Genomic DNA, 24,859 nt, shown 5'->3' on the forward strand with positions numbered 1-24,859 from the left:
TGTCGATGATGACGGGGATGCAGGTATTATGGTCGGAGGGTGGAAGATCAGTGATGAAATCCACTCCCAGGTGTGACCACGGGCGGTTGGGAATGGGTAAGGGCACCAGTTTGCCTGAAGGGAGATGACGGGAACTTTTGGATATGGCGCAGTCTGGGCAGCCCTGAACGAACCTTCTCACATCCCTGGCCATGTTCGGCCACCAGAAGCGATCGCTCAGCAGCGAGAGAGTAGCGTTGGCCCCTGGGTGACCAGTACCAAGTGAAGTGTGAGAGGAGTGGATGAGGGAAGTGTGTTGTGTCCTGGGAACATACTGACGACCCGGTGGCCAGCCCGGCGGATTGGCTGGAGGAGTGTCGGAGACCACTGGAGGAGAGGACCAAGCAATGGGACTTACGATAATGTTGGAGGGCAAGATACCTTCGGGCTCCTCGATAGAATCCTCCTTAGTGTGAAGACGAGATAAAGCGTCCGCCTTGGCGTTATGGGATCCTGGACGATAGGAGATTTGGAAATTGAAATGGGTGAAAAACAATGCCCATCTTGCTTGGCGTGGATTTAATCTTTTGGCGTCTCGTAGATATTCGAGGTTCTTGTGATCGGTAAGCACGAAAAATGGTTGAGCTGCCCCCTCCAACCAGTGTCTCCACTCCTCCAGGGCAAGCTTGATGGCCAGAAGCTCCCTGTTGCCGATGTCGTAGTTTTTCTCCGCCGGGCTGAGCTTCTTGGAGAAGAAGGCACATGGATGGAGCTTGGGAGGCTTCCCCTGCTGCTGAGATAATACCGCACCTACGTGACTGATGATATATCCAAGGAAGTGGACGGATGGTTGGTGAAATAGACATTTTTCTGCCTTGAGGTAGAGCTGGTGTTTCCGCAACTGCTGAAGGACCTCCGCAACGTGGTGGCGATGTTCGGCCAGGCTCCGGGAGTAGATCAAAATGTCATCAATGTAGACAATTACAAAACGATGAAGGAACTCCCGGAGCACCTCATGCATGAAACTTTGGAAGACAGATGGGGCGTTGACAAGCCCATAGGGCATGACCCGGTACTCATAGTGCCCTGTAGGGGTTACAAAGGCGGTCTTCCACTCGTCCCCCTCTCTGATGCGGATGAGGTTGTACGCGCTGCGGAGGTCCAGTTTGGTGAATATGGTGGCACCGCGAAGTTGTTCCAACGCTGCAGGGACAAGAGGAAGTGGATAGCGATATTTAACCGTGATGAGATTTAATTTACGATAGTCTATACATGGACGGAGCCCTCCGTCCTTCTTGGCCACAAAGAAGAAACTCGAAGCAGCAGGGGAGATGGAAGGGACGATGTAACCCTGTTTGAGTGCCTCCTCAATATACTCCATCGCCTTCTGCTCGGGAAGAGAGAGGGGATAAATCTTTCCCCGTGGTACTGGTTCACCCGGAACGAGGTCGATTGCGCAGTCCCATGGCCGATGAGGTGGTAGCCGAGATGCCCTTTTGGGACAGAACACATCCCTGAAAGCCTCGTAGTCCGGTGGAACCTCCACCGATTGTTTCTCCACAGGGCTCTCTATGGACGTGGCCTGCACAGATAATTCAACAACTGGACGTGGAGATGGTTTTGGCATATGTGGGAAACATTGCGGGAAACAGTTAGTACCCCACTTCAGAACATCTCCAGAGGTCCAGGATAAAACTGGATCGTGCTTAACCAGCCAGGGTCGACCCAAAACAATGTCTACAGTGGATTCCTCTAAAATTAGTAAATTAATACTCTCTTGATGGAGCTGCCCCATTCTCAGCACTAGGGGACCGACACAATATTTGACAAGGCGACGGGTGAGTGGAGTACCTGTTATGGCCTGGATCTGGTAAGTGGTTTCGGTTGCAATGGGTGTGAGGTGGAGTTGCCGGCTGAGTTTCCCCGAGATGAAGTTCCCCGCTGATCCGGAGTCCAAGAGGACTGTGACTGGCATTAGGTGATTTACAAGAACAATGTTAGCACAAGTAGTTAAGGGGTTCATCTTGGGGATGTGAGGTTGCATACCACTCACCCAAAGCCTGGGCGGACGAAGGGTGCAGGATTGAATTCGATGGTCAGAACTTCCACAATACAGGCACAAACCGTTGGTAATTCGCCTCTGTCGTTCTGTTGGCGATAAATGGAAAGTGTCAGTCTGCATCGGTTCAGATATGGGTCTAACCTCTGGCTGGTGGCTCGGAGGAGTGTCAATGGCGGTAACGGTTGTGGTCTCCGATGCACAGGCCCGCATCCGGTTGGAGCAGCGGATGGCAAGTTGAATGAACATCTCTAGCCCAAAGGTGTCATCGTAGGCTGCCAGATGAATTTTCAGGCGGGTATTTAAGCCTTGCCGGAAAGCAGTTATCAGTGATGGCTCGTTCCATCCACTCGCGGCCGCGAGGGTGCGAAACTTCAGGGCGTATTGATGAATAGTCATATTACCCTGTCGAAGCTTGTATAACTGTTCCCCAACTGAAGAATCACCAGGAGAGCTGCTAAACACCTCTTTAAAATGGGCGAGAAACTGGGCAAAAGAGTGCGTGGCGGGTCCAGCTTGGCTTAAAATAGTCTCCGCCCATCTCAATGTGGGTCCTGTGAGCGACGTGATCACAAACGCGATCTTCGCCTGATCGGTCAGGAACATCTGAGGATGTAAGTCAATAGTTAGTGTACATTGGAGAAGGAAGCCATTGCACTCCTCTGGATCACCTGAATAGGGCGCTGGTCGGGCCATGGGACTGGCGTACATTACTGCCGAAGAAGTGTTGGAGGCGGAAGTGACGGGTGTGGTAACAGAGGCCGGTGGTGATGGTGAAGCCGGATGGGCTAATACCCGTTTCAAGGTGTCGACCAGTTCCTGGAATGGGTCGTTTACACTCATGGTGTAGCCGTCTAGGTCCGATCTTCTGTGATGGAACGGGTCTGACACAGATGGTAAGTGAAATGACAAGGTGTTTATTTACAGGGTGTAACAGCAAACAGCAATCGTGTGGATTCTTCGGACTTGGTGAGTGTCACTTCGTGAGGTTAAGGAGAAAAGAATGTCAATCACAATCAGTCTTTCTGTTTTGACAGATCCTGGGGATTGGCCGCGGCAGAGCGGCAGAGATATACGGGGAGCCGACCAAGCCACCGGAACAGACGAGGAGGAGGACTGGAATAGGACAAGGCAGAAGGTAAGTAGGGACAGGTAAGTAATCGCAGGTAGTTATACTCAGCTTTGTCAGGAAGCAGAGATGGTCCATGGAGTAATCCTGAGATCGGACAACTGGTGACTTTGGTGACTGAGCTTATATGTGGCTGGTGATAATGAGGTGCAGGTGCAGGTGATTAAAACTCAGGTGAAGTGGATCGGGGTAACTGGCTCTGGGAGGAGCCTGGTCCTTCTGTTACAGTTGACATGTAGTTGCAAAGTTACTTACTGTTAGTAGAATGTCTAAAGTGGATGATCAAAATAAAGTGTAACGAAAATTACTCCATTCCAAACCTGTATGACTTCTTTCTTCTGTGGAAGGGGTTGTTTTCACCATTAAACAAAAGAAGATGGCAACATCTTAATTTGAATATATTCCTCAAACAAACTTGATGTATGTATGGCTCCTAATAATGCGGAATATGGCACACAAGTCATATGGACTACTTTTATGGTACTTGTTTGGTGCTGTTGCTGCTGTTGTTACTTAATTTTTTGTCAGGGTTGCCATCTTAAAAAAGAGAAGCCTGAACATTGTACAAATTTCTTCTTTCGTATTCCTACAGAAGAGAGAAGGTTGTACAGTTTTGGAATGGCATAAGGTTAAGTAAATTTCAAAGAGCTGGTTTTGAACTGTACCATCAAAACAAGGTAATAAAATAATAATAAAAAATTGTTTTTGTGTAATTGCCTCTGAGTGTGATGTGTTTGGTGTTGCAGTGCCTTTGACACGCTAGCTAAAGCTCTGAACCCCAGTGAGGTGGCAGAGGGCCAGAGCTTGTCAGAGGTGGATGGGGTGGGTGGAGCAACAATACAAGTGATCAGCAGGGATCAAATCACGCCACTCATAGAAGTTGAGGGACCTCTGCTTACAGATACACACATCAGCTTTAAGGTGTGTACATGACATTCTCACACTCTTGCAAAAGCCTTGAAGTCAGCATAAAAATAAAAAAATACTTAAAATATTTTAGGCTACTGTTGTAGACTACATCGGTTTGCTGTTATTTATCATTGATTAGTATTAATGTAATAAAGTTACAGCAGTAATAACATATAGCAAAATTCGTATAAAGATGTGTTACATTGGATTCAAGTGGCAATTCCACTTTCTTGTCTAAATGTCTGCTCAAAAGTGAGTGACGGTAGTTTTCAGATCTGACTCATTTTCCAGGCTGACCCACTTTTCATCATCCAATAAATTCCTGATAGATCATATTAAGCATTGCTCTGCATTGTTTTACCACATTAAATAACGGTTCATTCTAAAATGTCACGAAATGGGTTGTGAAAGCCATTTGAGTTTAATAATGTACAGTGGGGGTCAAGAGTCTGGAATAATTAAGATTTTTAATGTTGTTGAAAGAAGACTCTTCTGCTTACAAAGGCTGCATTTATTTGATCACAAACACAGAAAAAACTGTTATATTGTGAAATAGTATAACAATTTAAAATAGCTGTTTTCTATTTGAACATATTTAAAAATTTAATTTATTCCTGTGATGCAAAGATGATTTTTTTCAGCATCAATACTCCAGTCTTCAGTGTCAAACGGTCCTTCAGAAATTACTCCAATATGCTGATTTGCTTCTCAAGTAACATTCATTATTATTAGCACGAGACTTCTTTTAAAAACAGTCTTAATCTTAATTATCTGTCTGTTACAAAATAATTAAGCATAAAGCGGTGTGTTTTGATAGTCTTTTTTTTTAGTATTCCTAATGTATTTCACATTAATATAGTTGATACTGGCTAATATAACAATTATAATATTGGGATAGTTTATATTCAGTAAATTATTGATGAACTGTTATTTCATGTTGTCGAATGAGAATACAGAATAAGTGAATTGAGATGAATAATTACGCTGTTGTCATCTGTAGAGTTGATTTATATTTGTGCTTATAACTGAAAGTATTACATTTACATTTATTCATTTAGCTGACGCTTTCATCCAAAGCGACTTACAATTGCTATATATGTCAGAGGTCGCACGCCTCTGGAGCAACTAGGGGTTAAGTGTCTTGCTCAGGGACACATTGGTGTCTCACAGTGGATTCGAACCCAGGTCTCTCACACCAAAGGCATGTGTCTTATCCACTGCGCATGGCGCAGTATTGTTTCAATACTTGTTTCAGTATTGAAACAAGTATTATTTCCTAATTGAAGAATATTGCAACACACTTTTTATTACTGTAAAGGTGCTTCAAAATAATTTGTATTGTATAAAGTAGAGTATAAAAAATAAACATGATTTCATATACCATGTGTGAAAATGTGACCCAGGACCACAAAATCAGTCATAAGGGTCAATTGTTTGTTTGGATAGGACAATATTTGGCCGAGATACAACTATTTGAAAATCTGGTATCTGAGGGTGCAAAGAAAATCTAAATATTGAGAAAATCACCTTTAAAATTGTCCAAATTAAGTTTTTCATTGCATATCAATCAAAAATTAGGTTTTGATATATTTACGGTAGGAAATGTACAAAATATCTTCATGGAACATGATTTTTGGCATAAAAGGAAAATTTATAATTTTGACCCATACAATGTATTTTTGGCTATTGCTCCAAAATACCCCTGCTACTACTTATGACTGGTTTTGTGGCCCAGGGTCATATATAATGTTGCTTAGTTGCAGCTGTTGATAGTAATTAGACAAAATGTAAGATTTTTTAAAAGTAAAAATACAGTTATTTTTGTGTTTTACTATTCTAGATAATAGAAGAGATTCTTAAGTGTCTGATTATTTTCTCTCTCTAGTTGACAATGCCAAGCCCAATGCCCGAGTATCTGAATGTGCATTATATCTGTGAGTCTGCATCACGCCTGCTCTTCCTCTCCATGCACTGGGCACGCTCTATTCCAGCGTTCCTTGCTCTCGGGTGAGATTTCTATTGTGGGGTTTCTCTCTGTGCTTATGCATGTTACCTACTCAGAATTTGTCAGTTTCTGTCTCTGTATGTGTAGGCAGGAATGTAACACAGCTCTGGTGCGAGCATGCTGGAATGAGTTGTTTATTCTGGGGCTGGCACAGTGCACTCAGATCATGAGTCTGTCCACCATCCTCGCTGCCATCGTCAATCATCTGCAGTCCAGTATCCAGGACGGTATGGTACAGTTAAACATCAAGTCTGACATCCACAAAGTATACTTTGTGCTGGCGACTAGAGATATTATACAATAAAACAGTTCCAAAAAAATGACAAAGCCTGTGCCAAAGCAAGATCCGAACAACAGTGGCAGATATAAACCTTACTCATGGCTTTTTTCTTCTTCTTCTTCTTTATGCTTTGTTGGAAGTGTTTCCTAGTACTTTCAGTGGGTTTTGGTGCAGCATGACAGATCCACCAGTAACCATGATGATTCCTCAAACCATTAAAACCATCCTTGCAGAAAGAAGAGCAGTACTGAAACACAGCTGACGTAAAAGCACAGCTCTGCAAATGGCATGCAGTTCTGTGTTTTAACAGGATAATAGGATGGTGGTAGAAAAGCAAAAGTAGAGGTCTTCACATGATAGATTTTTTAGTCCTATTCCCACCAAAATGTTATATTTAATTGTTTGTTTCAGTAATGTCAACAGCAGAAATAATTTTCAAGTGCTTTTGAACATACACATTTGCCTTACACAATTTAATCTGGTAGTTTGCACATTTAGAATTGCATTTAATCCAAAAGCAAAGCAATCAACTTTAGAAAAGGGCATGTTGTATTATCTGTTAAACTAATTTGACAGTCTGTGCTTTCCCTTTTTTTTCAATGCAATTAGAATAATGTGAAGTGAAGTGACATACTGCCAAGTATGGTGACCCATACTCGGAATTCGTGCTCTGCATTTAACCCATCCAACGTGCGCACACACAGCAGTGAACACACACACACTGTGAACACACACCCGGAGCAGTGGGCAGCCATTTATGCTGCAGTGCCCGGGGAGCAGTTGGGGGTTCGGTGCCTTGCTCAAGGGCACCTCAGTCGTGGTATTGAGGGTGGAGAGAGCACTGGACATTCACTCCCCCCAACTACAATCCCTGCCGGCCCGAGTCTCGAACCCGCAACCTTTGGAATGATGTGGAATCATGCACCATGAATTTACTGTAATGATGCCCCACAAAACTTTCAAGAAATTAAAAAGCACTGCACCTGTTGTGGTTGAAACGTTAAATGTTACCATGAAGTTTCAATCGGCACATAAAGGCATTGTCATAAAGACTGAATTTCAATCTCTAGTTCCAGTTTTTTCAGTGTTTTCAAATGTACACAAATATGGCACTGTCGTCATAATAAATAATGGATTTAAATGGATAGTTTACTGGTTAGGCACCAGAAAGGAACCTTCAAACTGCTTAATTTAAGGAATTCTTTATAAAGATGATTTAATTATTTTTTTAATGATGAAAACGTATCAAACATCGTTGATGTTGGAGTATTGCTAGAACAAGTTACCTCTGTTAATATGTTGATGTAAACTGATGTAAATATTGTCATAAGTCTTTAATGAACTAACAACTGATCTCCTCTCAGTAGACAAGCTATCGAGTGAACGTTTTAAACTAGTCATGGAGCACATATGGAAGCTGCAGGAGTTCTGCAACAGCATGACAAAGCTGCAGACAGACGGATATGAATTTGCCTACTTAAAAGCCATTGTCCTGTTCAGTCCAGGTACACAACCATTCAGTTCCTCAAAGAATGTTGCATTTGAGTGATTGAAAAAGTTGTTGTATAACAGATGTAAACTCACAGTTGATTCATTAATTCACAAGATCATCCAGGTTTGAGCAGCTGTAGCCAAATTGAAAAGTTCCAGGAAAAAGCGCAGATGGAGCTCCAGGACTATGTGCAAAAAACTTATCCCGATGATACCTACAGGTCTGTTCCCCTCTGGGTGAAATGCATCATAATCTCGACCAACAGCATTTGTGGCATGCTGTCAGTTACCACAAACATTTTTTACACAACAGTTTTAAGGAAAAACATGTTTGCAATGTCCTTCTAGTGGGAATTTAGAATGGAAACGGCAAGCAACTAATCATCTATGGTCATAATAACTTTCAGGTCCTGTGCCATCCAAGAAAGTACTGTTGAGATGAATAACTTGCTGCAGATATTCTTTTTTTTTTTTACATATTTTTATTGAACTTTTTCTGATACAAAGCTTAGACCAGTATGTATAATGAACAAATTATCCACTCCCCTCCAAAAAAAATAAAAAGATAATTAATAATAAAAAATAATATTAATAGTTAAATAAATAAATAAAAAAGAGAGAAATATATTACAAATAGCAAATATTGGCAAGACCAAATTACAAAGTATAAAATTAGGAAAATTCCTTAGTCCATGCAAGCTCCAGCAGGCTCTTGCATGCAGTGTATTGGATTTGGGAGTCCCCAGATAGTCAAAGAAAGGGTTCCATATCCTGTAGAAAAGAAGAGGTTTGTCCTTCATGGCTGTCGAGAAGGCCTCAAGAGGAATAATATCCAATACTGTACACAACCATTGATTTAACGAGGGAGGGTACTCCTCAATCAACCTGCACATAATGCATTTCCGAGCCAAATATAGTAAAATGTGGAGGAGGTCTCTATTCTGTGGATCTAAGGGGATCCCATCGCTGAAGCCAAGGATACACCTCTTTGCTCCCAACTGCAATGACCGTTTGAAAATTGAGTGTATCTGTGTAATTATAAGATCCCAAAAGCGCTGTATATGTGGGCAGCTCCAAAGGCAATGGTACAATGTCCCAACCTCCAATTTACATTTGCCACACAAATCAGAAATCCACGGATTCATTTTATGTCTGACCTGGAGTTGGAGGCTAGAACCGCAATGGATTTGCCACAGATCTCCTTCCATGACTCCACATCAATTATGCTGCCCAAGTCAGTTTCCCACTTTTCTTTAAGAGTATTCAACAAATCAGACTTAGGCTGACAGAGTATACTGTATACACGTTTCGCAACAAATTTGGTCTTTTTATCAACTGCTAATAAGGATTCAATAGGTGAGGTTCCAAAGCCATCTGGATATTCTCTTAATTTAGCCAAAATAAAATTCCGGGCTTGCAAATATTTAAAAAAGGCTGAATCAGATAACTCATATTTACTCTTCACCTGTTGGAACGTGAGAATAGAGTCATTGTGTATAATATCTCCCACTACTAAAATACCCTTATTCTTCCAGCCAGCAAGGCCAGAGTGAAGGCCGGGGGTGAAGTCAAGGTTATCATGGAGAGGGGTTAACAATGATAATCTGTTGCCATATCCCTCACGCTTTCTAATCTGTCTCATTACATTCACCATGTTCCTTAGAATAATGTTGCCTCTAATAAGGCCTCTAATTTTAGCAGGTGACATATACAACAAGTTAGATAGAGGAATCCCATGCAATGTAGCCGCTTCGCACCCAATCCAAACAGAATCTGGATCGTTTATGAACCATTCCAAAAGAAATCTAGTCTGAGCAGCCAGCAGATACGTTGAAAAGCACGGAGCTGCTAGGCCACCTGCTTTGACAGGGTAACACAACACACTGTATCGTAGTCTGGGTCTTTTCTTTGCCCATATGAATGAAATTATTGATCTATTTAAATCGGCTAGGGCTTTTTTCCCAACTCTGATAGGAAGCATTTGAAATACATAGAGAAGGCGTGGAAGAATATTAATTTTAATTAAATGAATACGACCTACCAATGATAAAGGTAGGCTGCACCATATCTGCAGGTTATGTTTCACTGATTGTAAAAGGGGGACAAAGTTTAAACTATCAAGCTCTGATAATCGAGGAGAGATCATTAAACCTAAATAAGAGAATCCTGTTGGGACCCAATGGAATGGTTGTGATATGTTAGGATCTGCTCTATACGCACTATTAAGGGGCATAGCTTCACTTTTTGAAAAGTTTATCTTGTATCCAGAGAACAAACTATACTCATTAATCACTTCACTTCTCGCTTATCAGCTTGGGAATGGATTGCTTAGGGGATTCCAAATATAACAAGACGTCATCAGCATACAATTAAATTTTATGCTGACGGTCTTTTAGCAGAACCCCTTCAATATTTACATCTTGCCTTATATCAATCGCAAGAGGCTCCATCGCAAGAGCAAATAATAGCGGGCTCAGGGGACAGCCTTGCCTAGTCCCTCTGCCTATATTAAAATTATCTGACCTAACCCCATTAGTGATCACTGCCGATAGGGGAAAGGTATATAATATCTGAATCCATTTAATGAAGTCCTCGCTTATTCCAAATTTCTTAAGTGTGAGAAATAGGTAGGGCCACTCCAAGCGATCAAACGCTTTTTCAGCGTCTAGAGAAACAACCAGAGCTAAGAATGAAAGGCGAGGAGCTTAAAATCTGCATTTAGGACCGATATAGGCTGGTATGAGGAGCATTCCTCCGGAGGTTTCCCCTTTTTAAGAACTAAAGTGATATTCGCCTCCCTCATTGAGGGGGGTAAGACCTCTGCTTCAAATGAATGTAAGATTATTTCGGGACAGATAGAACATGCTCAAACTTCTTTAAAAATTCTGCACTGAGGCCATCAGTGTTATGCGTCGGGTGGTTGTGGTAAATAAGGCGCTCGACGAAGGAATCAAACAAAAGGAGTATTCTTTATTAAGTGGCATCAACACACTTCTAGACATTAACTAACTTAAGAACGGACAGAGGACTAAGGGAAAACTCAAGACTTATAAAGGGATCGGGCAAACAAGGAAACAAGATAATTAATCTAACACAGGTGGGGAAGATCATTAATTATCAAAACTAGGTCAGGAACTAAAACAGGAAGAACCTGTTTTAAACCAAACTGAACAGAAACAGAACCGTAACAGATATCGCCCCCCTCCCGGAAGGTGCGTCCCGCACCGTAACAGTAACATCGGGGAGGGGGGGTGGGCGCCCCGGGGGCTAGAACAGGGCCAGGACAAGGAGGAGACTTGGGAAGCCTCCAGGGCGGATCAGGAGACTCAGGGAGCCATGGCGGGACTGGAGACTCGAGAGGCCATGGCGGGACTGGAGACTCGGGAGACCATGGCGGGACTGGAGACTCGGGAGACCATGGCTGGACGGGAGACCATGGCTGGACTGGAGACTCGGAAGGCCATGGCGGATCAGGAGACTTGGAAGGCCATGGCGGATTGGAGCTTGGACGGCCATGGCGGATCAGGGAGCTTGGACGGCCATGGCGGATCAGGGAGCTTGGACGGCCATGGCGGATCAGGGAGCTTGGACGGCCATGGCGGATCAGGGAGCTTGGACGGCCATGGCGGATCAGGGAGCTTGGACGACCATGGCGGATCAGGGAGCTTGGACGACCATGGTGGATCAGGGAGCTTGGACGGTCCTGGTGGATCAGAGGGCTTGGACATCCATGGCGGATCAGGGAGCTTGGACGGCCATGGCGGTATTATTCCTTTGGGAGCCCAAGGTGGATCAGGGAGCTCAGTGGCCTTGGCCCTTGGCCCGGCCACACAGGCAGAGACTATATGGCCTCCCCCCCAAATTTGTTTTGGACTGTTCCCCTCTGAGGGCCACACTGGAGGAGCAGGCTTTGTGGGAAGCTCATGAGGAGCGGGCTCTGTGGGACGCTCAGGAGGAGTGGGCTCTGTTGGACGCTCAGGAGGAGCGGGCCCTGTGGGACGCTCAGGAGGACCGGGCTCTGTGGGACGCTCAGGAGGAGCTGACACTGTTGGGCGGATTCAACCGGAACCAGCGGGAACTCAGGAGGGCTGGACGGAACCAGCGGGAACTTTCATCACCTCGGGCGGTGGCTGGTCTGCGTACACCTCCTCCACGATGTAAGAGGAACCCGCGAGGGATAGCACAAACTCCAGGTATTGTTTCAGGGAGCCCGGGGTAGTGGCAGGTGGTGCCTGGAGGAACAGGTAGTCATCAAGGCCGCTCCAGAAGACAACCTTCAGCGTACCATCCTTCCATGGCACGCGGTGGGTGAGCTGGAGGAAATCTTCCATATATTCTTCTATGGAGTGGCCCTCTTGTGCAATCTGGAGGAGATCATCCTCGGGAGGCAGGTAAGTGCAGTCCATTATTCAGTGTTGGTCTGTTCTTCTGTTATGCGTCGGGTGGTTGTGGTAAATAAGGCACTCGACGAAGGAATCAAACAAAAGGAGTATTCTTTATTAAGTGGCATCAACACACTTCTAGACATTAACTAACTTAAGAACTTAAGAAGGACTAAGGGAAAACTCAAGACTTATAAAGGGACCGGGCAAACAAGGAAACAAGATAATTAATCTAACACAGGTGGGGAAGATCATTAATTAACAAAACTAGGTCAGGAACTAAAACAGGAAGAACCAAATATGGGCAAAACCAAACTGAACAGAAACAGAACCGTAACAATCAGGACCCGGAGCCTTATTATTGGGTAGAGGAGACTGAATGCTGTTCTTAATCTGACTAAATGTTATTGGCTTGCCTAAGGCTGCTCTCTGTGACTCTGAAATTTGAGGTAGGGATAACCTCGCAAAGAACGCATTCATGTTGGGTTCCAAATCTGAACAAAATTGTGAAGAATATAACAACTTATAGAAGGATTTGAATCTGTTGTTAATTACTTTATCATCAAAATGTAAAGAACCATCTGCATCTCTTATACATAATATATTCTGCAACAGAATCCTACCTCGAACCAGATTGGCTAAATAACGATTAGGCTTATTCGCGAACTCATACATTTTTTGTTTCATAAAAAATTATTTTTTTCCGCCTTTTTAGTTAGAATGGCTTCTAATGCTGTTTTGGTTATCTGTATATCCTCCCTAAGATCGTCCGAAGGGGAAACATTATATCTGGTCTGCAGACTATGAAGCTCCAGCTCCAATCTCCTCTGTTCTCTCACTCTGTCCTTCTTGAGCCCCACCGTATACGATATAATTAGGCCCCGAATATAAGCCTTGGATGTGTCCCATACCAAGCTAGGCGAAACCACTGGTGTCTTATTTTCTGAAAAGAAAACTGTTCTGTTAAAAAAATGTTTTATTTAGGATCAAAGTTCAAAAACATGTTGTATCTCCATCTCCTATTGGGCATGGCTGATTTAGAATAAAATAACCCAGTAAAAACAGGTGCGTGGTCCAAAATTATAATATCCCCAATTTTACAGAAACTTGCACCACTCAAAGAAGTTTTAGGGGTTAGAATAAGATCAACCCTACTACTCGTTCTATGAACAGGGGAATAGAATGTGTACTCTCTGTCCGAGGGGTGAAGTACACGCCACGCATCCACTAGATTCAGTTCATCACAAGTGTTTAGTAAAGCTTTCGCCCTTTTTGAAGTCTGTGCTTGACCTATCCAACTTTGGAGAGAGAGAATACAATTAAAGTCACCTGCTATTACAGATTTTTCACAAATCTAATCAGAAAATTTGGAAAAGACGTGAGAGATAAAATTAATAGATTGTACAGGTGGGAAGTATATGTTTAAAAGGGATATTGTTTGACCATAGAGAGTGCCTTTTAACATTACATATCTACCAGCTTTGTCTGAGATTGTAGTCACTTCCGATAAAGGCAGGTGCTTACTCACTAAAATAGCGACCCCTCTGCTATTACTAGTAAAGGAGGAGCTAAACACCTGCCCTACCCAGTCCTGCTTTAACTTAGAATGTTCCGCCTGCGACAGGTGAGTTTCTTGTAATAAGGCAATATGTACATGCTCTTTTTTCAAATAATTAAGAATTTTCCTCCTCTTATCAGTATTATGTATCCCCTTCACGTTCCAACTACAGATTTTTAACACAGGTTTATCAATTGCCATGGTACATTAAAAAGAGATACAGCATACCTTGTAACGGACATGGTGTCCTGTCCATACAGGACCAGCAGAGTAAATGTTGTGTAAAACTTTTTAAAAAAAGGTAGGGAGAGCTTTGCACATTTTTGAACAAGAACCATGAATACAAAACAACCAGATAGAACCGTACACAAAACAACATAAAGGGGTCAGACCTTGGTCTGTTACGCCCATAATGGGCGTCAGCTAGCTTCCCTCAGAAAAAGGGGAAGATGCAGGACCAATTATAAACCTGATCGCCAACTACTGACATTACCCAGTGACCAATGAATGATCACTTCCAATGGTCCGCAGCACTAAACAAAAATAACGACACAATTCGGCAGGCAGCGTTCCGTTTAACCCAGTATCAGAGAGGAAAAAAATAAATAAAGCATACAAATAATTTAAAAAAATCTAAAACTTGTAACTGAAGTATTCATATAGAGATACGGGATCCACGCAGAGTCACAGAAGTATGTGACAGTGAGCGACTGCAGGTATTCTTAACCTCCTTGGACACAAGTGTTCGTAAAGTACTATTTTCATAAAGCAAAACTCACCCACAAGAATTACACTTTTAACGCACAACCAGAAGTTGTATAGTTTCAGATAAAGTATAACAAAACTTTAAACTTCACTGCTGGTCCCAAGTATATTCGTTTTTTTTGTTTGTTTTTTCCTGTGGTTGCTGACAACATGCCTGACAATTTGCTGTTCACAGAACTGTGGCTATATTTCATTTAGGTGTTAATTGACTGATTTGCTAATGTCTTTTCATTAATTGCACATTGATGTTGCAGGTTGGCCCGAATCCTGTTGCGTTTACCAGCGTTGCGGTTGATGAATTCCAATATAAACGAGGAGCTGTTTTTTACTGGCCTTATCGGAAATGTACCGATCGACAGTATCATCCCATATATCCTTAAAATGGAGACTGCGGACTACAACAGCCAAATCACAAGTCCTTCTGTGTGATCGCACTCTGACTGTCATTTCATTTTGACTTTGAGACAAGTCATGTAAGTCCCATCATCCTTTGCCCTCACGGTGACTCAAATATATCACATTATATTGAACCGACCAACAAGCTCTACCTCAAGAGGAGCTGCAACAGTGAAGGCCTTTCAGTATGTGACCGTTACCCTAGAAATATTGTGTTGTAGTTTACAGAGAGATCTATTATGAGACTAGTTCCAATGACAGGACATCTGCCTCGAAAATTAAACAAAGGCCTTTCTTTTTTTAAACTTAATTTAAAAACACCTGAGCACTTCATGATGATTCCAATGGAAACAATCCAAGAGAAACCTTTGAAACCCCCAAATTCTCCAAATACAGTTTATTTTTTATATTTTTTTTACTTAGGATAATAGGATATAATGGTCATTTCCAGTGGAAGATGTGATTCTTGGGTGAATGTAACATTTAACATCAAGACAGTTCACTTCTGAATCTCTGGATCCCTGAATAGCTACTCATTAATTTTTCTCATTGATAAAGTAGTTATTGAGTAGAATGCTAATTTTCTATGTCCCACAGATCATGTACTTTGTACTGTCACTTCTGCCATCATGACAATCAGCCTCCTTCTCCTCAATATCATGTTTTCCCTTCAAACTCATGTATTTATTTCATTGTGTCTAACTCTATAGTTCATACAAATGTAGATAATCTGATTTGCTTGGTTTCAAAAATCATCTGTTATTAAATAGGAAGTATTTGATCTGTATCTTTATAGCATTTGACTGCTGCAATGTACAAAAGGTGTCATTTTCAGATGTAATATATCCACAATCATGATTAATGCACTTAGATTACTAATTTGCTTTTTATTTGCATATATGTGCACAGATTGTCCTAGTTTCTAAGTGAGTTTCTAAATTTGTTGTCATTTCAAAAACTACAAAATGTCTCATTTTACCCTAATTGTAAGAAATGTATTACATACAAATATTCACCTAGACTGTATTTATTTAGGTTTAAAATTAGTAGTTTAGGGAGAACATTTTTTAAATATACTCCCAGACTACAGTATTGGTTAGCCACATTGCTTTTTATGTCCCAATGAAATATAATAAGACAAGCCACAAAACACCAGAAGCATTTGCATGCTCTCTAATTAAATTTCAATAGGATTTTTGTTTGGAATCCCCAGCAACTGTGCAGTCTGCCTAAGATCTGTCCAAAATGTGCCTCATATATTTGAAAACCTACACAAATGCATGCTTCATTTATGCAGCAGGAGCATCTTTAAACATGTTTGAGTCTAAGTGAATTTCAGCAATTTCTTGTGATACAAGTAAAAAAAAAAATTCAATGACTTTTACCATTGTTACATACTTTACTGTAAAGTGACGGCTGTTGAATAGATGTCCATTTGCAAATATGTAGATTATATTCGAGAGAATATTCACTTCTCCTTGCAAATGAACATACAAACTGACATCAGCCTTAATCATAAGCAATGTCAAAATTATTCTTTATAGAATTTGCTTAAACCCTGCTTTACAGTTTGAACCTTTGTTACATATGTGGTTCTTGTTTCCCTTAAATGTTTTATTGTATAAGGTTTATTGTTATTTTAGTATTGATTCAGAAGTCATCTCTACTTAATCTGAGTGATTTTGCCCAAAACCCCTAGTTGTTGTTTCAAAAATATGCCCCCCACAAACTGTTTTATATGGTTTAGGCAGTTTTTTATATGGTTAGGCAGTTATTTTAAACAGAATTGTATACGTATTTAAAAATGCCTAATGTTTTTTATTTCAGTCTGTCAGTGACTGGGTTATAGGTGTTGTTATGCCATGCTGTAATTCTAATCATCTTTGTTTTTATCTGTCTGTGACACAATAAGAAAGCTGTGCATGAACTAGCTTATAAATTTTATTAAATTCTATACTGATGTGGAGTTTCTATATTGTGGCATGAAAACAAAACTACAGGTCCTTTTCAAAAAATTAGCATATTGTGATAAAGTTCATTATTTTCTGTAATGTACTGATAAACATTAGACTTTCATATATTTTACATTCATTACAACACAACTGAAGTAGTTCAAGCCTTTTATTGTTTTAATATTGATGATTTTGGCATACAGCTCATGAAAACCCAAAATTCCTATCTCAAAAAATTAGCATATTTCATCCACCCAATAAAAGAAAAGTGTTTTTAATACAAAAAAAGTCAACCTTCAAATAATTATGTTCAGTTATGCACTCAATACTTGGTCGGGAATCCTTTTGCAGAAATGACTGCTTCAATGCGGCGTGGCATGGAGGCAATCAGCCTGTGGCACTGCTGAGGTGTTATGGAGGCCCAGGATGCTTCGATAGCGGCCTTAAGCTCATCCAGAGTGTTGGGTCTTGCGTCTCTCAACTTTCTCTTCACAATATCCCACAGATTCTCTATGGGGTTCAGGTCAGGAGAGTTGGCAGGCCAATTGAGCACAGTAATACCATGGTCAGTAAACCATTTACCAGTGGTTTTGGCACTGTGAGCAGGTGCCAGGTCGTGCTGAAAAATGAAATCTTCATCTCCATAAAGCTTTTCAGCAGATGGAAGCATGAAGTGCTCCAAAATCTCCTGATAGCTAGCTGCATTGACCCTGCCCTTGATAAAACGCAGTGGACCAACACCAGCAGCTGACATGGCACCCCAGACCATCACTGACTGTGGGTACTTGACACTGGACTTCAGGCATTTTGGCATTTCTCTCTCCCCAGTCTTCCTCCAGACTCTGGCACCTTGATTTCCGAATGACATGCAAAATTTGCTTTCATCCGAAAAAAGTACTTTGGACCACTGAGCAACAGTCCAGTGCTGCTTCTCTGTAGCCCAGGTCAGGCGCTTCTGCCGCTGTTTCTGGTTCAAAAGTGGCTTGACCTGGGGAATGCGGCACCTGTAGCCCATTTCCTGCACACGCCTGTACACGGTGGCTCTGGATGTTTCTACTCCAGACTCAGTCCACTGCTTCCGCAGGTCCCCCAAGGTCTGGAATCGGTCATTCTCCACAATCTTCCTCAGGGTCCGGTCACCTCTTCTCGTTGTGCTGCGTTTTCTGCCACACTTTTTCCTTCCCACAGACTTCCCACTGAGGTGCCTTGATACAGCACTCTGGGAACAGCCTATTCGTTCAGAAATTTATTTCTGTGGCTGACCCTCTTGCTTGAGGGTGTCAATGATGGCCTTCTGGACAGCAGTCAGGTCATCAGTCTTACCCATGATTGCGGTTTTGAGTAATGAACCAGGCTGGGAGTTTTTAAAAGCCTCAGGAATCTTTTGCAGTTTAGAGTTAATTAGTTGATTCAGATGATTAGGTTAATAGCTCGTTTAGAGAACCTTTTCATGATATGCAAATTTTTTGAGATAGGAATTTTGGGTTTTCATGAGCTGTATGCCAAAATCATCAATATTAAAACAATAAAAGGCTTGAACTACTTCAGTTGTGTTGTAATGAATCTAAAATATATCAAAGTCTAATGTTTATCAGTACATTACAGAAAATAATGAACTTTATCACAATATGCTAATTTTTTGAAAAGGACCTGTATCTATCTATCTATCTATCTATCTAAAATCAAAATTTCAAGACCCCTGCGGAAAACTGTTTTGAAATTTGACATTGCATTGCCATGGAAATGGTAAAAGGGGGCTTCTCCCTTTCAAGTGCCATATTACAAAATTTGCTGGTTATTTTGTGATAGAAGTAATATAGTGACAGGAAAATGCATAAAAAAAGTCTGTGGAGTTTGGGTGTCACCCGGTGGTTATTTTTGGTACAGCGCCTACACAAAATCTTACAGGAACCTCAACTGATGTGACACCAATTTTAAATTTGTAACAATTTATTTAGATATATGGCTTTAATTTTATATCAATTTTAGATTCCAAAACATTTAGTAAAATAGTTATTTTATATAAAATAAGAAAATGCGGTACATTTTCTTCACAGTAAACCCAAACTTCTACAACCCTTACATTGTCATTTTTAAAATGCTTTCACAACATTTCTGCTGATTGACTTCTTTAAAAAAAAAGAGACCAACCTGAGGTCTGTATTCCAAAGCGTTCATGAGAAGCACAAACAAACAACGGTTGTTAAAGCTAACATACTAACCCTATAGACCCTAATAAGTTGGCAAAAGTGCAATTAACTTAAAAGAGAGAGAGGAAAAAAATAAGACAAAAAAATGAGGTACAACAATGCTACTTTGCTTCATAAAAGCAATCTGCAACTTTAAAGGGTTAGTTCACCCAAAAATTTAAATTCTGTCATTAACTACTCGTCCTCATGTTGATCCAAATCTGTTCATCTTCGGAACACAAATTAAGATATTTTTGATGAAATCTGAGAGCTTTCTGATCCTCCGTAGACAGCAACGCCACCATGATCAAGGCCCAGAAAGTTAGTAAGGACATCGTTAAAATAGTCCATGTGACATCAGTAGTTCAACCAGAATTTTGTGAAGCTGCAAGAATAGTTTTTGTGTGCAAAGGAAAAAGAACTCTTTATTCAACTATTTCTTCTCTTCCGTGTCAGTCTCTGCCGTGTGTTTATGAGAGTACCACAATGCTGACGCTGAAAATTATGTGACAAAAGAAGTATGTCTGAATTCACAGTACTTATAAAAAGTACCCGGATTACCTACTACTTCCGGCGAGATTTTGGAGTGTGCATATGATGGACACTTTACCCATGAGGCCCATGATTTGTGTTTGGCAGTGAAGCGACGTAAGTGATGCTAGTAGAAAACATGACAATAACAAAATAGAGGTGTGTTAAATAAGGGAGACGTGCAAAATGTGCAGAGCAGGGGACTGGAATCGAGAGCCACTGGTTTAGATGATTCCCTTACACCCGATTCGACGCATCAGCTCATCAGTGAAAGACTCCAAGACCTCAGATGAGCATGTCAGAGGAATTGCGGGGAAGTCATGGCCTAATGGTTAGAGAGTCGGACTTGTAATCCAAAGGTTGTGGGTTCGAGTGGGTTCGAGTCTCGGGCCGGCAGGAATTGTAGGTGGGGGGAGTGAATGTCCAGCGCTCTCTCCACCCTCAATACCACGACTGAGGTGCCCTTGAGCCTCCCCGGGCGCCTCGGTATACAGGTCCTTCTCAAAAAATTAGCATATTGTGATAGTTCATTATTTTCTGTAATGTACTGATAAACATTAGACTTTCATATATTTTAGATTCATTGCACACAACTGAAGTAGTTCAAGCCTTTTATTGTTTTAATATTGATGATTTTGGCATACAGCTCATGAAAACCCAAAATTCCTATCTCAAAAAATTAGCATATCATGAAAAGGTTCTCTAAACGAGTTATTAACCTAATCATCTGAATCAACTAATTAACTCTAAACACCTGCAAAAGATTCCTGAGGCTTTTAAAAACTCCCAGCCTGGTTCATTACTCAAAACCGCAATTATGGGTAAGACTGCCAACCTGACTGCTGTCCAGAAGGCCATCATTGACACCCTCAAGCAAGAGGGTAAGACACAGAAAGACATTTCTGAACGAATAGGCTGTTCCCAGAGTGCTGTATCAAGGCACAGTGGGAAGTCTGTGGGAAGGAAAAAGTGTGGCAGAAAACGCAGCACAACGAGAAGAGGTGACCGGACCCTGAGGAAGATTGTGGAGAAGGACCGATTCCAGACCTTGGGGGACCTGCAGAAGCAGTGGACTGAGTCTGGAGTAGAAACATCCAGAGCCACCGTGTACAGGCGTGTGCAGGAAATGGGCTACAGGTGCCGCATTCCCCAGGTCAAGCCACTTTTGAACCAGAAACAGTGGCAGAAGCGCCTGACCTGGGCTACAGAGAAGCAGCACTGGACTGTTGCTCAGTGGTCCAAAGTACTTTTTTCGGATGAAAGCAAATTTTGCATGTTTTCAAGGGCAGGGTCAATGCAGCTAGCTATCAGGAGATTTTGGAGCACTTCATGCTTCCATCTGCTGAAAAGCTTTATGGAGATGAAGATTTCATTTTTCAGCACGACCTGGTTTGGCTCACAGTGCCAAAACCACTGGTAAATGGTTTACTGACCATGGTATTACTGTGCTCAATTGGTCTGCCAACTCTCCTGACCTGAACCCCATAGAGAATCTGTGGGATATTGTGAAGAGAAAGTTGAGAGACGCAAGACCCAACACTCTGGATGAGCTTAAGGCCGCTATCGAAGCATCCTGGGCCTCCATAACACCTCAGCAGTGCCACAGGCTGATTGCCTCCATGCCACGCCGCATTGAAGCAGTCATTTCTGCACAAGGATTCCCGACCAAGTATTGAGTGCATAACTGAACATAATTATTTGAAGGTTGACTTTTTTTGTATTAAAAACACTTTTCTTTTATTGGTCGGATGAAATATGCTAATTTTTTGAGATAGGAATTTTGGGTTTTCATGAGCTGTATGCCAAAATCATCAATATTAAAACAATAAAAGGCTTGAACTACTTCAGTTGTGTGTAATGAATCTAAAATATATGAAAGTCTAATGTTTATCAGTACATTACAGAAAATAATGAACTTTATCACAATATGCTAATTTTTTGAGAAGGACCTGTATATATTGCATACAAACTTTAATGGAAACTTTGAAATGGATTGTTATTATAGACATGATCTTGTTCAAATTTACCCATAAATAAATTGGCATAATTTGGTGCTATTGGAGTGCCCATCGCTGTACCTTACATTTGCAAATAAAAATCTCTCTCAAATAAAAAATTGTTCTTGGTTAAGGCTAATGTTGCAAGGTGCGCTATACATTGTGATGATACTCTGCTGTCATCATCTTTACAGTAAAAGTTTAGTGCATCCAAACCTGCCTCATGAGGTTCAGGAGACCCAAAATACGTCATTTGGTTGTGGCGGAAAGTAAAATGGTCGCCATGGCAACCACAAGGTGTTTTTGCAATGGCTCCATTTCTGAGAATGTTGTGTACCAAGTTTTATGCTTTTATGAAAAATTGCACATCTCACGTCAAATTTTGCAAATATCACCTGGACTAATATATATTATACTTTGAGATTTCACAGACATTTGACATGTGTGGATACTCACCGAGGATATGCTGTTCACGCAGCTTCGCTGCGCCAGCGGTCATAGCAGTGCCTCTCGTGTTCAGCACACAGTTGCTGCCTGCATGTCCTTTTTGGAGGAGGCCCATCCAGAGTCACTGGTCAGGACTGTAACAAAACGCCAAACGCTGTCTATTCGTCCACCGTTGGCTCTCGGCTGGAAGCCACACTAAACCCTTGTCTAAAAGATCAGTGAATAATTATTAAAGAAATGGCAAATTAGAGACTGCTTTGAGTAGCAAAATTATGAATAAGATGTCAGATTGCATAGCGTGTTTTTCCAGCAAGCTGGTCAACCATGCTTTGGGCCAGAAATGCCTCTGCCGGAGTTCTCATCTGGTTATATTTTTCTGCAGTTTCTGGAGTGTGCCCCAAGAGCCGTGCCACTGCATTTCTCTCTACCTCCTGATGGGTTTTTCGCAGCTGTCTCAACTGCTCTCCGGTCACACTGCAGATATTATATCTAGAAGACAGAGCATCATATGTACGCAACGAGAGAACAGACAAGAAAGAAAAGATGTAGATATCTGTAAGATCACTTACTTGTCATGTAGTCTTTTCAAAGTCATTGGAGGGGTTGTATATCGGCTTCCCACTACTCGACACAAAAAATTTATTGTAAACACACACACACACACACACACATAGGAAATTTGAACAGTGAACCACTTCCTGCCAAAAAGGAGTGGCTGGTGAGCTATGGCGAAAACCTCCATGCCATGGTGCTTTAAGAAAAACCACTGTCTCGGGGCTGCATGAAAAGAAAATAAATATTAGTTTTGTAAAATAGCATCAAAACAGCCTTAAAGGGGTGGGTGATTGTTTTTTTTCTATACTTGATTGTGTTTATGAGGTGCAAAAAAACACATTATTTTTCACATAATTTACCTTTATTTCACACTGCTCTGTTCCTTCTTTGATAAACGCTCTGATCATTTCCTGCTTTTATGAAGCCCCTCCCTCAGAAATACACAATGGGCTCTGATTGGTTAGCTGGCCCAGTGTGTTGTGATTGGCTAATCCGCCTCTAGTGTGCGTCCCTCAGCTCAGCGGCATGTGCTCTGGTTGTATTTTACACAATGGCGTCGTCTGTATTACTTATCAATTTGAGCCCGATTAAGGATATTAGTGAAGAGGATAGCGCAGAACCTGTGCAATCATGGCCCTTAATGGTCGGCTTATGTTTTTTGTTTGTTGTTGATTCATACTTTTAGATACCCTGTTATTATGCTACTGCTAAAATATTGTTCTAAAGACGGATGCACGCCATCTGGTGGTAATTTAGTGAATTGAATTGTTCTAGAGGTGATTCCAGAAAACTGGTTCCAAATTCCTATTAACCTCTAGTCATTATTTTGGCTTCGGCTAATAATGTGGAATCAGTCCAGGTTTTGTATTCCAAACAAATGAAAATATTCCATAAAGTCAGTAGTAACCCAACTAAATTGTTCTAGAGACGGATGCACGGCATCTGGTGGTAATTTAGTGAATTAAATTGTTCTAGAGATGAACTGGTTCCAAATTCCTATTAACCTCTAGTCATTATTTTGGCTTTGGCTAATAATGTGGAATCAGTCCAGGTTTTGTATGCCTTAGTTTGATACTTTGCTAGCGATACTGAATCCACATAATAAAAAGAAGACCACCAATTTCCGTGAACCAATTTATCCTGAACAGAGACTGTCTGAGGTATGAACACACACACACACACACCCCGAACTGTAAAAAAACATAAAAAATAGGCTACAGCAGTTCTTTATATTCTGTATTCCGCAATTTGTTTGTCATAAAGTGCGCTGTGCTGCAAGACGAAGTGTATTAATTTGTCTGACACTATTTTGGATTTTGGCTTTCGCTTGTACGGTGGCTCTGAATTGTCAAAACACCTTCTCAAAGCATCTCAAAATGCTTTATACGGATGCGAAAAACGCAAAAAAAATCGAACCCGATCCGAATTTTTTTTTGACGGACGAAAATTTCGGAGGCAGTGTGCAAACGTGATTGACAAAATGTGAGGTCGTATTTATTTTTCAACATGCAAAAATTTCGGACGAAAAATTTGGACTCAGTGTGCAATGGCCTTTAGCGTCTCTCCAGTTTTTGCAATTTTGCAGTATTTTTCCTGCTCATCTCGGCCTGTTCGCACCGAACAGCTTTGCCTTAACATCATACACCCGACAGGAGCTTTTGGATATCGGTCTGCACTTTTCCAACAGTTTTATAACCAATCATCGACTCATCCCTGAGATCTCCAGAACACCCGAGGCTACGCACTCTGCTCGGCCGGGCGGAAGTGCTCACAGGTGGCGCCGAGATCGTAAACAAAGGTGGGGGAAGCGCGGAGGACTAAGAGCTAAGCTAAAGCTAACACCGCACCGGCTCTCTTTACCCAGCATTTTCCTCGCTAATGTGCGGCCATTGGTGAACAAAATGGATGAGATACGACTTCGCATCACCCACAGTAAGAAACTTTTGGACTACAATGTCATGGTTTTCACTGAAACATGGCTACATAGCGACATACCCAATAATGTTATTGATCTAACCGGACGCTACACGCTCCAAGCAGATAGAACGGCAGATGACTCCGGCAAGACCAGAGGCGGAGAATTGTGCATTTATGTAAACAAAGCTTGGTGTACGAACTCTGACATTGTTGGAAGACACTGCTCATCTAACCTAGAGTTTCTCATGGTTAAGTTTAGACCTTTCTATCTGCCGCGGGAGTTCACTTCCACCATTATAACTGCAGCTTATATTCCCC

At 41.6% G+C, this 24,859-nt stretch overlaps 1 protein-coding gene across 4 annotated transcripts in view; it reads left to right on the forward strand.

Moving 5' to 3' along the window:
• LOC306849577 (nuclear receptor subfamily 2 group C member 2-like) overlaps positions 1-17,186 on the forward strand; it is a 75,032-nt gene extending 57,846 nt beyond the window's left edge. For 2 of the 4 annotated variants that reach the window (XM_079384717.1, XM_079384719.1), the window contains exons 10-15: positions 3,914-4,088; positions 5,962-6,083; positions 6,169-6,308; positions 7,726-7,866; positions 7,968-8,073; positions 14,812-17,186. In XM_079384717.1, coding sequence (XP_079240843.1) covers positions 3,914-4,088; positions 5,962-6,083; positions 6,169-6,308; positions 7,726-7,866; positions 7,968-8,073; positions 14,812-14,986 — 859 coding nt within the window. In that variant the 3' untranslated portion in view covers positions 14,987-17,186. The remainder of the gene's footprint in view (positions 1-3,913; positions 4,089-5,961; positions 6,084-6,168; positions 6,309-7,725; positions 7,867-7,967; positions 8,074-14,811) is intronic. The other 2 variants (XM_079384720.1, XM_079384718.1) reach the window with 1 other exon arrangement.
• The last annotated feature ends 7,673 nt before the right edge of the window (positions 17,187-24,859 follow it).

The sequence above is a fragment of the Barbus barbus genome (genome assembly GCF_936440315.1).
Source record: "Barbus barbus genome assembly, chromosome: 29".
NCBI lineage: Eukaryota > Metazoa > Chordata > Actinopteri > Cypriniformes > Cyprinidae > Barbus > Barbus barbus.